General features: G+C 42.4%; 1 protein-coding gene across 1 annotated transcript in view; it reads right to left on the reverse strand.

The window, feature by feature from the left end:
- Positions 1–378: 378 nt before the first annotated feature.
- The window catches only part of SORCS1 (sortilin related VPS10 domain containing receptor 1), a 495,004-nt gene continuing 480,993 nt past the window's right edge, over positions 379–14,389 (reverse strand). The window contains 3 exon segments of the mRNA XM_055300554.1: positions 379–3,956; positions 5,500–5,660; positions 5,783–5,888. Coding sequence (XP_055156529.1) covers positions 3,949–3,956; positions 5,500–5,660; positions 5,783–5,888 — 275 coding nt within the window. The 3' untranslated portion in view covers positions 379–3,948.

The raw sequence follows: 14,389 nt of genomic DNA on the forward strand, positions 1-14,389 counted from the left end.
AATAATTTCTAATTTTGAGCTAAACATAATAAGCATGTTACTCATTCCAAAGTAACCCATTTGGGTGGTTTTTAAAGTAGAATAAAGTAATTTAATAAAGCAACAGACATTATGTAGTCAACTAAAATGCAGGTAGAATTCAGGTAGTAGAATATATTCTCCTTTGTTAACAAAACCAAAAACCAAGCAAGCAAGCAAACAAAAATAAACCTTCGAGACTGGTATTTACTACATTCTCACACAATTAGCCTTTAAAAAATCCTACAGTTGTATCACTTCTGTATGAAGACTGCCCGTCATGGTTTGGTTTGAGATAAAATAAACTCCTGGAGGCCAAGACTTTAGAGACATTATCTGTTTAATAAATATGATTGTAAAAGCAATAAACAAGAGCAAGTATACATTACACTACATAGTATTTAACAAAAAAATACATCAAAAAAGTCATTTTAAAATTAGAAGTAGTTCCAATACTATAAGAAAACTTTCTCTCTTTTTTTTTTTTTTTAAATTGGCTTCCTATAAAAATAAGTTGGCAAATGAGGGATTTCAATGCTCAGTTGGAATCCTGGAAAACACAGAACAGCTGCCAAACACCCCATTGCTCTCAAAGTTGCTGTTTGGAACTTCTGAAAAAAAGCAAAGCAAACCTCTGCATTTTGGACAGTGAATCCAATTAGGAATAAGGCAAAGGAGAAAATGTTGGTTGGGTAGTCCAAGGGAGAGCGCGCACAATTTGCCTTCTGGGATTTTCGGAAAATGTTTTAATATCAGATTTTTAGCTTGCCCTGAATCCACATCCATCCCTCCCCTGCCACTCCTCTGGCCAGAAGCCCACCAAACTCCTCATTGTACTGTTTGCACCTGCTGTTAGCGAGTCAGTAGGCACTTGGGTCCCTCCCATTTGTAGGCTCTCATTACTACCTTCTCTTTGGGACTGAGCTGGAGTGGCAGAGTGCAGCAGTTCCCAAACTTCTGCGTATATCACAATAAACTGAAGATCTGGTGAAAAAAGACTGCTGGGCCCTATGCCCTGGAGTTTCTGATTCAGTAGGTCTGTAGTAAGGGAACCCCAAATTTGCATTTTCTAATAAGTCTGAGGTGATGCTGATTCTGCTGGGTCCAGGTACCACACTTTGAGAATCACAGAGCTAGATCATAAGAACAATGAGGTCCCCTCTGAGCAGTACCTTGCCTTGCTCATCTCCTACAGGTGGGAGGGAGCTTTGATGAGAGGCACATGAGGATGCTGGAGATGCTGAATAAAGAGCTGGCCATCTGTAATCATGTTCCAAAATGCCAGGCATCTCATGTCTACCTCTATTTTTAATTAGGATTTATATACCCATTTTTTCTTATGTTTTCTCATGTATTCTTCCATTTATTCCTTCCACAAGTAATTTTCTTAATACCTATTCTAGGCAAGGCACTGTGCGAGATTAAGAGGGTTATTCCCTTTTTCATAATTTTCCAATTAAAATTAATTGAATTGCAACTCTGAGGACTCCCTGTGCTGTTTTGAGTGAGCCTCTTGGTTTCCAAACATTTTGTCTTCCAGATTAAACTTGGAAGGCTCCAACTGAAGCGGATCGATGAGGATGTTTCCTATGGGATAGGAAGCCTGGCAGGTTGGGGATCAATTGAGTTCTACAAACAGATGGCTGCCTCAGGCATAATCCATTTCCCAGATTCATACTGGGCATCCTCAGCCACAAAAACTTCTGTTTAACTTCTGACTGCAGCTTTGCTACTCTTCCCCTGCCTGAGCTACATTAGGGCAGGGATCGTCAGGATCTTTGGGACACCCCCATTATCACCAGGACCCTGTCATAGATGTGATTGGCTTGGGAACATGGCCCAGAAGGAGGCTGCTCTCTGTGAATGGTTTTCAAAACCGCTTCCTCCTATATTTTAGAGTGGGCTTTGCCCCATTCATAATCCTCCAAGGACTTCTGCTCAACAGACTTTTGTTTCCTTCTTTCTCTGGGCCTTCTTTGATTATTGCCCTGGGTAAATGGGGATTGTTTATACTCTGAGCCAATCTGCTTTGTTTAGACATCTACCTCCTTGCTTCGAAGCTTACTAATTTTTCCTTTGCCAATACTATGATACTCAGAGATCAGAGAGCACACCTGTGAAACGTCTGGGATCATCCTACATAATCAAAATCTTATCCTAATGTAAGATAAGACTTCCATATACTCTTATATTTTTTGACACTCTTAAATATTAAATCCATTAACCTGCTTCTTCTTCTGGTTAAAATCAGTTTTATTTTACAAATGTTTTTACTGTACTGTGAGAGAACAAATACTGGGTAATAGCAACCATTACAGAAGGAAATTGCCCTGCCACATAGTAACATGTTTGAAACATTTCTCACAAGCATATTCTGGAATCTGCACATGAGATTTTTGTTAAGGTGTGAGAATACCACCATTCATCTGTCTGCTTTCTTTCCCAGTGTACATGGCCAGGTTTGAATTGCTTTGCATACATCAAACTCTTTCACACACTTTGCATGTTTCCAGGTGGGACAAGGCAAGGCTATTTGGAAGAGGCAGGTTCTATAGGAGAAGACAAAGGAAACATGGAGCCGAGCCAAACCCTGCAGGGCAGGATGCAGCCTGGTCAGTGTGCAGGAAAGCGGGCATGCTGACAGATCATAAAGTTGTGAGTGTTCGGGGGGCGGCGGGCAAGTCTGGCAGACGCTAGGCCAGTATTTAGGGAACACCAAGGTTAATGTGTAGAATTCAGTAACATGTTTGGGAAGAAAAAGGAGGAGGAGTTGAAAGACAACTTGGAGTTTGGAAGGAAGAGGTACAAAGACATCAACAGAATCATGACCACACCTGGGTAGCAAACAAATGGGGAGGCCAGACGCTGGGGAACTGGGATTCTATTTTCTATGTTAAGTTGGGATGGGAGTATAAAAGCTACCAGGGGAAGCCTTGGTGACAGAAAGGGGTGAACAGGAAACAGAGGTCCACGTCTGACATGTTTGCCCCTCCTGCCTGCCTTCCCTACTCTGCCTGCGTACATGGAACTTCACCTGGCTCCTTCTTCCCTGTGGCCACACAGAATGCAACACGCAAGCAGCCTTGTGGCCACTGCTGGCCGCCAGAGCTACCAGAGAAAACTTAGAAAAGAAATTGGCAATGAGGAAAGTGGGACAGAGAAACAGCTCAGGGTTTCACACTCCTGTGCATGTCTTTGTGTCGTATGAAAGGGGCTGGGGCGGCTACTCCCCCCCATCAGCCTCTAGTGCTAAAATAGCTGTTAAATCTAGAGCCAAGAATATTTCCAAAAACACATGCAGATTTCCTTGGCCTCTATATGTTATGAATTTTCTACAAACACGACCGATCAGAAAAAAGAGAGAGAAGAGGAAAGGGGGAGGGGAGTGTTTTTTCCATTAAAATAGAGCACCTGTACACTGCCCCTCCAGCATGTTCTCAAGGTATTGTCCACATGCACAGGCTTAAAGCTAAAAACCCTTGTTGTCTGTGTCTGAAGAATTAAAAAGTCCCGATGCAGTGAGTGTTTGTTTGTCTGTTTGTTTGGATTTTTGATTGTTTTTATTTTATTTTTGTTTGATTTTGTTTTTACTGGCGTCCTCCATTCAAACATTTACATAGGTAGGGATTTCTTTTGTGCTTTGATTCTCAGCAACTATGGAAATACTTCCTGGCAAAATAGGAAACAGAACAACAAAGGAAAGAAAAAAACATAAAGTTAGTGGTCATGAAGGATGGTGCACTTGACAAGAGCGAAATTCTTTCCTGATCAGCAGGTCGCCTGTAGCCTTTGGGGGTTTTCCTTAAATTGCAAATTGTGCCCCAGCAGATCCCCGCTTTGGCGTTGAAGGTGGAGTGGCGTGTCTTGCTCTTTGCAATCGGAGAGATGAGTCACCAGGTTGAGTAGAAGGGGAGGGAGGGGAGGGTAAAGCTACTCTCCTAAGAGAAAACGTGTAACACTTACTCATTTAATGACACTGACAATGGAAAGGTGTCAGAGACTGTGCAATGTGCTGCGGGATGCTCCTGGTGAGGGAGGGATTGCTACTCTCATAAAGTCAACAGCACTGTGCTTCATACCCCGTGGAAATGGGATTGAAAACCAAATGACCCACAAAAATGCACTTAGAAGCTTTAGAAGTAAATAGGGTAAACGCTTCTCTGGACTTGAAGACAGAGAAGCCTTTTCTTTTGAACCTAGAGCAATTACACATTTATCACCCTGTCTCCCCAAATAAAAGCAAGCACGCTGTGAACACTGGACCCCAGATGTGGCTCCAGCTGCTATTATTACCTCCGATACAAGCCTGCACTGAAATTTCGCCCAGTGCCGCCACAGTACTCTTCCACAGCCATTGAAAGAGAGGGTCATGGTTCCATTTAGGTGCTCATTTCCCCTTCTAAGTAACAGATTAAAAATCTTAGGTAGTGGCCTTCTAGACATTATTTGGTATTCAGACATTAGAGCGAGGCACAAATGGTTATCTAAGGATTTATCCATCTTGGTCAGCAATGCAGGACTTGAGGTGGCAAGATGACAGCTTCAAGTCCTGGCACCAACAGACAGGAGGAAACAAGGGCAGCCATGGATCACAGTGGTGGCTTCACGGCTTTGTCTACTTTCCTGGAAAATTTTCTCTGCCATAGATAGTAGACTTAGCAATTACGCCTGAGACTCTAGACCTAGCTGTTGGGTTCCCAGCTTACTTCATAGGCAGAGAGAGAGAGAGAGAGCGCTCTAGTGATATATGGTAAGTCCACTGTTAAGACTTCAGGATAGGGGTAGGCAAACAGGAGGAAGAAATCTCCTCATCTGCTCTCTAACAGTCTAACTCTTCCAGTGGTCTCCCTTAGGAAACCTCTCTCCTGGGATGTTCTGCAAATTTTATACCTCTTGTCCTCAAAATTCTCAGGTTTCATATTTCCTGGGGAGGGGGGGGGCGGTGTAGTTTTTAGATTCCAGCTAATTAAAAAAAAAAAAATCCCAGGGTGATCAGCTTGGCCCTCCTCTATTCTGTCTCATGATGTCACTTCTCTACAAGTATTCTAGAGCAATTTGCCCTCCATCGAGTTGACGCGGGCCCAGGCTGCTCTGTCCTATCCTGTCCTTCCCTACCCTGCCTGGCCCTCCAGATCCCCAGAGCCAGCCTCTGAGGCCTGTCCTTCTTGTACATTGTTAGAGCAAATGCTCTGCTCTTTGCCCACAAACATTCTGAAGCCCCATATTTTAGAGCAAGAGTTTTTGCAAAAGGAGGAATTAAAGTCACGAGAGAGAGAAAACAAAACACTACATAGGAGCAAGAAGGCTTTTTTTTCCCCTCCTTATTCCAATGGCAGGAAGCAGGGGGAGAGACATCTTAGCTGGTTGTCTCAGGAATGTTAGAGCAGGAGAAAGTGGTTACGTGAAGCCAGAAAGGGGTTAGATAGAGTCAGCCGCAGACTACCCAGGCTGAACAGCTGATGGCTACTAGGAATCATTTACCTATGAGCTGTGATTCCACCTTCTCATCTATCAGTTGGCCAGGCCTCCTTAGTTCAGTCTGAGGGATATGGGCCCTGCTTTCAGGGTGAATGACCCGACTGACCATCTCTCGTTCTTTCTCATTCTGCATCTGGGCATAAACATTAATCCCCGGGATCTTCCTAAAACATTAACAGACAGCATCATTGCTATGCACGGGAGCTGTACATCACGGCAGCACATGCTTCTGAACCTGTCAGGGAGAGGGAAGGGCGAGGGGAGATGTGGCTGGGGGCCCACGTACCTTTTAAACTTGTAGATGACGAACACGGCCAGCCCCACAAACACCACTGAGAGCAGCATCAGCATGGCAGATCCACTGTGGGTTGGAGTGAGGTCCACCAGTGGGGCTAGGGGAGAACACAGGCACGGTCATGGGCAGAGATGCGGGCATGCCTGACCCTGTAAGGTGCTCACACTCTTCATGCAGAGGCATCGTGAGTCCCAGGAAAGCACGCGGGGCCTACACACACTGATGCGGGTCACCCGGCAGACTTGGGGGTGCATTTGAGCCTGTCCGAGCCCCCAGAACACTCCAGCTGGCCTATTCACCAGAAGCAAAGACCCTGGAGCCAGGCCTGCTCTACAGCATCCTGCCCCTGTGCTTTCAGGCAAGTTATTTCACCTCAATGGGCTTACGTGGTGAGAGAATAACAGCACGTATCTCATCGGGTTTGCGTGAGAACCAGGTGAGTTCATGTACGTAAAGCACTGCTAACAACGTGGGACACACATTAAGTCTTTCATAAGTATTAGCTTTTATTACTATTGCTGCTGCTATTCCTTCTAATCAATATTGATGAGAATATAATTATCACATTTTCCTGTACTGGAATGTAAGCTTTTCTCACACTAAGCAATGCGCATCACCAGAAAAACCAACAGGAAGATTTTTATGAATTATCTGCTCTCACTCCTGTCCTTACACCTGTCATGTGAGACAAAGACCTGGAGAGTGATGGAGCACCCTTATCTTTTCTGCACATAGGAAACTGATGGCTCAGTGAGTATTTCACAAGAGCAGCCATGGTGGTGCAGGCAGAGGGGTGTGCAGTCCAATATTGTCTCTACAACTTTCCAAAGCCCTGACAGCCATGCCAGGAAGCGCCAGCCTCTCAGATGCTCTAAGTTCTCCTCTTGGGCCAAACAGATGTCTTTGCATCCATTAAAGATTCTCTCTCCCTGAGTTTACCTTTAGATCGTAGCTCTCGGGAGCTTCTCTTTCCACCTGCAAATCCTCCCTAGTCTTAGAGTCAAATCTGTTGTGCTTTAAGGCCTCTGTTTGCAATTAATTTTCACCCTCTCAAAAACTGACATTTTGCAAAAACAGCATAGCTCAAGCATAAAAGACAAGCCACATGTACAATTAGAAGGCCTGGATGCTGAACTTGACCTTCCACCATTTAAGTAAAGTCTGATATTTAGAAATATAGGTGACCTCCAAGCACCATTTTCTGTTGCTTTTTTTCTCTTGAGAACCAAGAAGGCAATGCTCTGGTCACCTGGGTACAAAAGTTCAAGAAGAGGTGCCTGTATACTGATGGACTCCAAAAAGACTCGAGGCTCCAATCAGTGCAACTGGAGAGCATGTTCCAGATACCAAATAGTTTTGGTGGGAATGAGGTCAAGCCCTCTTTCTCAGAAAATAGGTTTAGTTGTTTTAGTAGACTGAACTTTTAAGAAGCAGGAAAATTATGCAACCCCTTGATTCTCTCTCCTAAGTCAAGCAGAGCTTATGCTGTGCAGGGCTCGTGAGTGAGTGAGTCTGTGTGTGAGGAGGCTGCAGGCAGACACCCAAGGCACATGTGCTTCTAGGTCAAAATGAGAAAATAGAAGTGTCTTTTATTTACTTAGGCAAATATGGCACCATCAGCAAAGGAGTCCAGAAATACTTCAGAACTCACACCACAATGGGTAGGATGTCACTGGAGAAAGGGACACCGTCAGTTTTTCATAGCTATTATTGCAATCGACTTCCACAAATGGAAGGCAAGGGCTGTGACCTCCACTGAACAGATAAGAACAGGGAGGCTCTCACTGGTTTATGTCCTTCCAGAGCACTCAGAAGTAGGAAATGGAAGAACTAAGACCTGAACTTGAGTCCTATCACAAATACCCACACAGAGCTAATTTCAGTGAAGATACTAGAAATTTAAGAATATATTTCTGAGACAGGGAATTAGGGCTCAAACTATAGTGTGAGAAGCAAATTAAGTGACCCAAGTTAAAATATTATCAAGTCTTAAAAGGACTAATTAGAATCCTAAAGCATGCGTAGGTGATGTGTGTACATACATAAGCATATGTGTATACACACGCACGCTCCATGTGCAGGGAGAAATGTACCCAGAACCTGGCTGCAACAAACATCGACCACAGACAATATTATTCTATTTTTATCCCCATCCAGTCCCCACAACCTCAACGGTTGGATAATTCTGAAGCAAATCTTAGCCATCATGTAATTCCATCCCTAACTGCAAAAGATAAGGTCTTTCTCTTGACATTATCACAATACTGTTATCACACACAAGAAAATAAAAATGGGAAGATATTTTATAAGTAATCTTCTTTTTTTATATATTTTTTATAAGTAATCTTCTAAGGCAAACCCTTAGCTTGACGGGGAACATATGTGGGTTCAGGGAGGGGCCTCTCTGTTTAGGATGGTTGGAGGCAGGTTAGCTTTATTAAGCTAAACTTCTAATTCCTAGCTGCATGCTCTTTCAGAATAAGCAGAGAGCAGTGCTATGGAGTAACCAGGAGGGATACTAAGCCTGCTTGAAAGGGTTGGCATTTGAAATAAATGGAAAAGTAAAGAGAGGAAATTGCTTTGGCCAGGCTCTTGCTACCAGAGAAAGCAAACACACACACACACACACACACACACACACACACTCTTTCCCTTTTCTTCCCTTCATCCTCTTTCTCTATATCACAAGCTTCTGTCATTCAATTTTAAATCATTCCTACTTAAAACATCATCCAAAAACAAGGAACATTAGCACTAGTAAGTAATTAGCATAGTATTTCGGGAAAATGAGCCTCTGTATTCTGAGTTCTAAGGCGGCTGCACCCCCCTCACGTAGCCTCAGAGGCAGGCAGGCAGGCGGGCAGGCAGGCAGCAGCCGGCAGAGCAGGGGCAGGCCCGACGCCACTGTCCTGTGTTCTGCGGTGCTGCTTGCTCACCTGCACCTGAATATAAGCGGGCCTATTACTGCCGCACACAACAGCAGCTGCATTATCTTAGTGTGCCCAACGTTTAGGTGAGTTTGTGTGTATTCTGCTGAGGAATGGAAACTTGTGATAAATGGGCTTTAGCTTGTTGTGTGGAATTAGCATAAATTAATCCCTCTCCAGTTGCAGCCTAAACAAGGTAGAAGCGTCAAGGAAAGTGCTGAGCAGTTTATTTGCCATCATCCACACACAGAGTAAAGCATGGGCACATCAGTACTGTAGGTGACTCCACATTTCCTTTTTTTTTTTTAAAGAGAGGGAGTGGGGAAGGGGTGGAGAGAGAGGATCTTAAACAGGTTCCACACCCAGCACGGAGCTGGATGTGGGGATCGATCCTTACAACCCTGAGATCCTACAGCTGAAGTCAAGAGTGAGATAGTTTACTGACCAAGCCACCCAGGCACCACTAACTTCACATTTCTAAGTCTGGGCCCTGGCACACACAGTTTCTGAAATCCTGGGAGAACTCCGAAATGCAATGAATTATGTTCTATTCATGAGGACCTAGGGTGATTATAACAGCAGCACTGCTACAGAAATGACAATAGTCTTCCTGTGAAAAGTGACTGAAAGATATAGTGAGTGCTAAATAAATGCTCACAGCCTGTGTGCACAGCAGCAATCTCAAAACGTCATGTCTGGGGTGAAGAAATTGATATGGTCTCATTTTGGAATCAGATTCTGAGTCTGCCACTTGTGGGCTTAAGTGACTTAAATAGAACCTCAGTTCCATCATCTGCATAATGGAGATAAAACTAAGTGCTAGTTTTAGAAAGTTGTGAGAATAAAACAAGATGGAATTTTTATAGCACTTGGCATAGTGTCCAGCACATAGTACATACTCAGTATTTGTAACACTGTCATATCATTGTTAGTCCCAAAAGATGGTGAGAGTTCTATGGTTAAATAATTTTGGAAAGTGGTATATACAGCATTCCTGAGGATTTGCAATCCTCATCAGTACTTAAAAGTTCACAGCTGTCCTAGGGGGCACCTGGGTGACTCAGTCAGTTCAGTGCCTGACTCTTGGTTTCGGCTCAGGCCATGATCTCAGGGTTGTGGGACTGAGCCCCATGTTAGGCTCTGTACTGGATGTGGAGTCTACTTGGGATTCTCTCTCGCTTTCCCTTTGCCCACCACCCCTGCCTCTAAAATAAATAAATATACCTTAAAAAAAAAAAAGTTCACAGTAGTCCTGCAGGAAAGAAACTCATTGAACTCTACCACAGTGTTTCTGAAACTCATATGGCCACAGCCCCTTTGCAGACTAAGGTGCCACACAAGCTTTACCTGGGGTACCACTTTCCCCTTTGCTGCAGCCCTGCCCCTTTGTTGAGTTTATTTCCAAGTTGTAGCATCAATAATGTGGTGGCATTAGCTGGTGAAACCATGCTAAAAAACCCTATAGCTCTTTGTATTCACTCTCATTCTATCAAAGGGACTTTCTTGGAGAACTTCTACCTGCATTCTGACTCTGAAACCCTGAACTACATTTTTAATCCATTTCTACATTTCTAATCCAAAAGTTAGTGTGGTCAAGAATTTACAAAACCAAGTTTGCCAAATCTTGATTTTCTTTTTGGCTCTCCTGCCTCCAAGGCAGAACTACGCTGGGCTTTAGTAACATGCCTTGAATATCACAATCCATGTGGTCTGAAATCTCTTTTTCAGAAATTAAAGTGATATGGGAATGGCACAAAGTTTATTTAGAAAACAGAAAGAGCAAAAGGTTTTCATTTACGAAGCATTCATTCTTGGCCAACAGGCCTTTCTGTCAGTTCAAATCCAAACCCAATCATGACAGTCTTTTTTTTTTTTAAAGATTTATTTATTTATTTATGAGAGAGAGAGAGAGAGAGAGAAAGAGAGAGAGAGAGAGAGAGAGAGAGAGAGAGAGAGGCAGAGACACAGGAGGAGGTAGAAGCCCGGAGCCCGACATGGGACTCGATTCCAAGACTCCAGGATCGTGCCCTGGGCCAAAGGCAGGTGCCAAACCGCTGAGCCACCCAGGGATCCCCTAATCATGACAGTCTTAAGGCCTGTCATACCCTTTTAGGATGAAACCATGATCCTGGAGGCCTAACGGCCAGTGTGAGGATTCCAGAGAAGACTCTAATGACCAGTGAAGCATTGCTGCTGGTTTTAAACTGAAGATGAGTCTTCAAGAACATTCAGTCATAGAGTTTAGGTCACTTGGTCAAGTAATGACAACTATGGGCACCTCGAATACCAAACTTAATTGTAACTGACAGGAAGAGAAAGATGCATTTTAGTTTTCTAGGGTTGAAAGTCAACAAGAAATCCTGTTTACTTTGTAGTGTTTCTCAAAGTATAAGTTTACAGACTACCTGAATCAGAATTACCCGGAGAATGTGTGAAAATGCAGTCTCTTAGGCTTCAGTTAAGGAAAAAAAAAATCTATCTATCTATCTATCTGAGAATCAATACCAGAAATCTGTGTATGTAACACACTACAAATGTCATTGTTATGCATACTAGTTTGAAAGTACTACATGTTAGGTCCCACCTACTATTATTCATAAAGCATCCAGTCCTTATTTTTAGGGTGTGCCTGACCTTTATGTTCTCTGGGTCACTAACACAAAATGAACAAATAAAAACATACCCCTTGATTATTAACAGTTGCTTAATCTGGTTATGACTTCAGGAGAGCCTGTGAGACTACCTAAAAGCATGTGAAGTCTCCCCCAAGAGAGTGTGGAAAGTGATCACATTGCTGGGTCAATTTTCTACCCTTCTCTATGTCCAAACCTTCTGCAATTTGATTTTGAAGGTTTTTTGCACCAAGAGGTGAAATCTGTTTCCTCATCCCTTGAATCTGGGCTAGACTTATGATATCCTGTGGCCATGGAATGAAATGGGAATGAGGGTGTGCTGATTGTAAGCGAGGCTTCTGCACTTTTGCTCACTCTTGGAATCCTATCATTATCATGTATGAACATATCCAGAGTAGCCTGATAAAGTATGACATACCATGTGTAGGAGAACTTTCTCCTAATCAATCTTGTTCTAGAGCAGTGTAGAGCCAACAGCCGCCCATTACCTGGGGCAGCCCAGCTAAGACCAGGAGAACTCCCTACCTAATGACCAATAGCTGACTGTAGACACATAGTGAGCACAGATAAAACCAGGACCATCGAATTAATCCATAGACTCAACAGCAATAAATAAATGCTCCCTGCCAAGCCACTGAATTTCTGGATGGTCTTTGTTACACAGCAATAGCTTACTAATACTGTCTCTGTTCAAAACTCTTCCCTTTCAACTGGTTAAACATTCAATTAACCAATTCCTATGTTTGGGCTCTACATTACTCAATTCTTGCTATGGATCTCTGCCCTCATTGGCAGGGTGGCAGGATATAAGTAAGATAATCCTAACTATTCTCTTTTAAACCACAACACGTTAACTAATGAAAAGGAAGGCTACTGAAATTTATGCACACATTACAGATATAATCCAGGACAGTTCTGGTCATTCTAGATATAAGAAACTCAGTGTCTAAAAGGTAGGTACTCATAGGTTTTGGTGTCTTCTTTGTCTTTTATATGTGTTCTCCTGCCTTCTGTTTCCTGCAAATTTCTCTGGACAATATGCCTTGCCTTTCCCTTGGGGAACTGTATCTCCTGCATCCAAATTACTTATTACTTCTACTTATTTCCAGTGTGATACATTTTTGTACCCTGTCTCTGAATTGTTCATCTGATCATTCCCTCTTGACCATTTCCCACCCAAGAATTTCTAGAAACATCCTCAGGCTGGGCCAACTCAAGACAGTTACCAAGTAGATATTTCAGGCTTTTTTATGGGTCCAGAAAAATCTTAGAAAAAAAAAAACAATGAAAAAGAATTTTTTAGAAACTAAAAAGCAACCTCAGTGCTGGCCCCTAGTATATTTATGAAAGCATCACATTCATGTAACTGCACTGGGGAAAAGAGGATGTTTAGGTATTTTGGTACCTATTCTTTCTTTCTTTCTTTCTTTTTTTTTTTTTTTTTATTCTTTCTTGCCATAACACCATAATGGCTTAGCAGTTGTCAAAAGCCACTGGGTCCACATGTTGTGAAAAAAGTCTAAATATTTGTGGAGGAAAAAAAAAATATATTTATCTGGGGGACAAAAAAGTAGAAGAAAGGAAAAATACTACTAGAATGACTTTACTCACAAAGACTTGTAAATAACTGTGTAGATAACAAGGAAGCCAGAGACTAAAGGGACAGATGAATTTATTGGCCGTGGAAGAATTTCACTGGCACTAATTTCACCCCTAAATGGAAAATGTTATTGCAACAATTTATTTCACTTTACAGTTCAGAGCCTCACAACTCCACAAAGTGGCATCTGCATCCATAATGATGTGGCTTACATTATATTGTATTTTTCTAAGCTTCTCAACTAATGCTAATTCTGCCTTCAAGTGGAAAGGATCCTTCGCAATGTGAAACTGTCAGGCAGAAATCATGCTGTTTCCTGATCTAGGTTGAAATTCTGATTCCTTATCCCCTCCCACGTTTACTCATAACATATCCAAGGGAAGCAACTGAAGCCCGGAAATATTAATTCTCTAATATCTCTGTGATAATATCTTTTTATTACACCAAAAAAAAAAAAAAAAAAAAAAAAGAAAAGAAATTGAACCAGTCAGCAGCAACCACGGAGGGCCAAGATCACACAAGATAACAGTTTTATTAAAAACCCACACATACCCTTGACAAAGGACAGCTTTCCTAAACCTAAAAGCTTATATCAGGTGACTGCCAGACAGACAGGAGGGGGTAGGAGCAGTTACTGTGTATGTATTAAATTTTTTTTTAATTCAACCTGGAATTTGAGGCTCTTCCTTTGAGAAATATTAACCTTTCTCATTTTTTTATGATATGTATCCAAAACTCTAGAAGAGCAGAGACCCCACTGGAAAGCTGAGGGTGGAAGGGCACCCAGATTCTCTAACACATGCAAAATTACAGGGAGATGCAGATGTATCATTTTCTGCTCACACTAGCACATTAATAGCATCTAGATAATATAATTTGTTCAACTTTCATAAAACTCATGGCTATTCAATTACATCTGCCACTAAGATTCTAGTTCACTCTTTAATCATTTTTCAACCGCCTCACAGCCACAGCTCTTGGCTGCCCTTTGCCATTTATCTAAGTTATGGATATAGTAGATCTCAGATTCAGAGACATTTTCCATTTTTTTTCTCTTCCTCCCACTGTCATCAACCCATTCTGCCAATTAGGTTGGCTCCAGATATGCAGAAAAATTATATTTTAATGTTTATTACTAATTTCCTCCTACACCTAATATCACAGACCCTTCTTTTTCAATGTATGCCTCTCTTTTAGTCAATGCCCTGAGCTGTAAATCAGATTTATTGCTGGTGAGAGACTTGCACCTCCCCTTGTTATGCAGATGGAGGTGTGTCTCTGGAATGTTCCAGTGGAGTGGTTGGTAAACCTGGGGATAGGCCTAGCCGTTTATGCATCATCAGAGGCACTTGTTAAAAACACAGATTTCCAGGTATTATTCATTGGGATTCAGATTCAGGGTGTGTGCAGGGAAACCTGAAAAATCTCTGTTTTTGCA

This window comes from Nyctereutes procyonoides, unplaced genomic scaffold (assembly GCF_905146905.1).
Source record: "Nyctereutes procyonoides isolate TBG_1078 unplaced genomic scaffold, NYPRO_anot_genome, whole genome shotgun sequence".
NCBI lineage: Eukaryota > Metazoa > Chordata > Mammalia > Carnivora > Canidae > Nyctereutes > Nyctereutes procyonoides.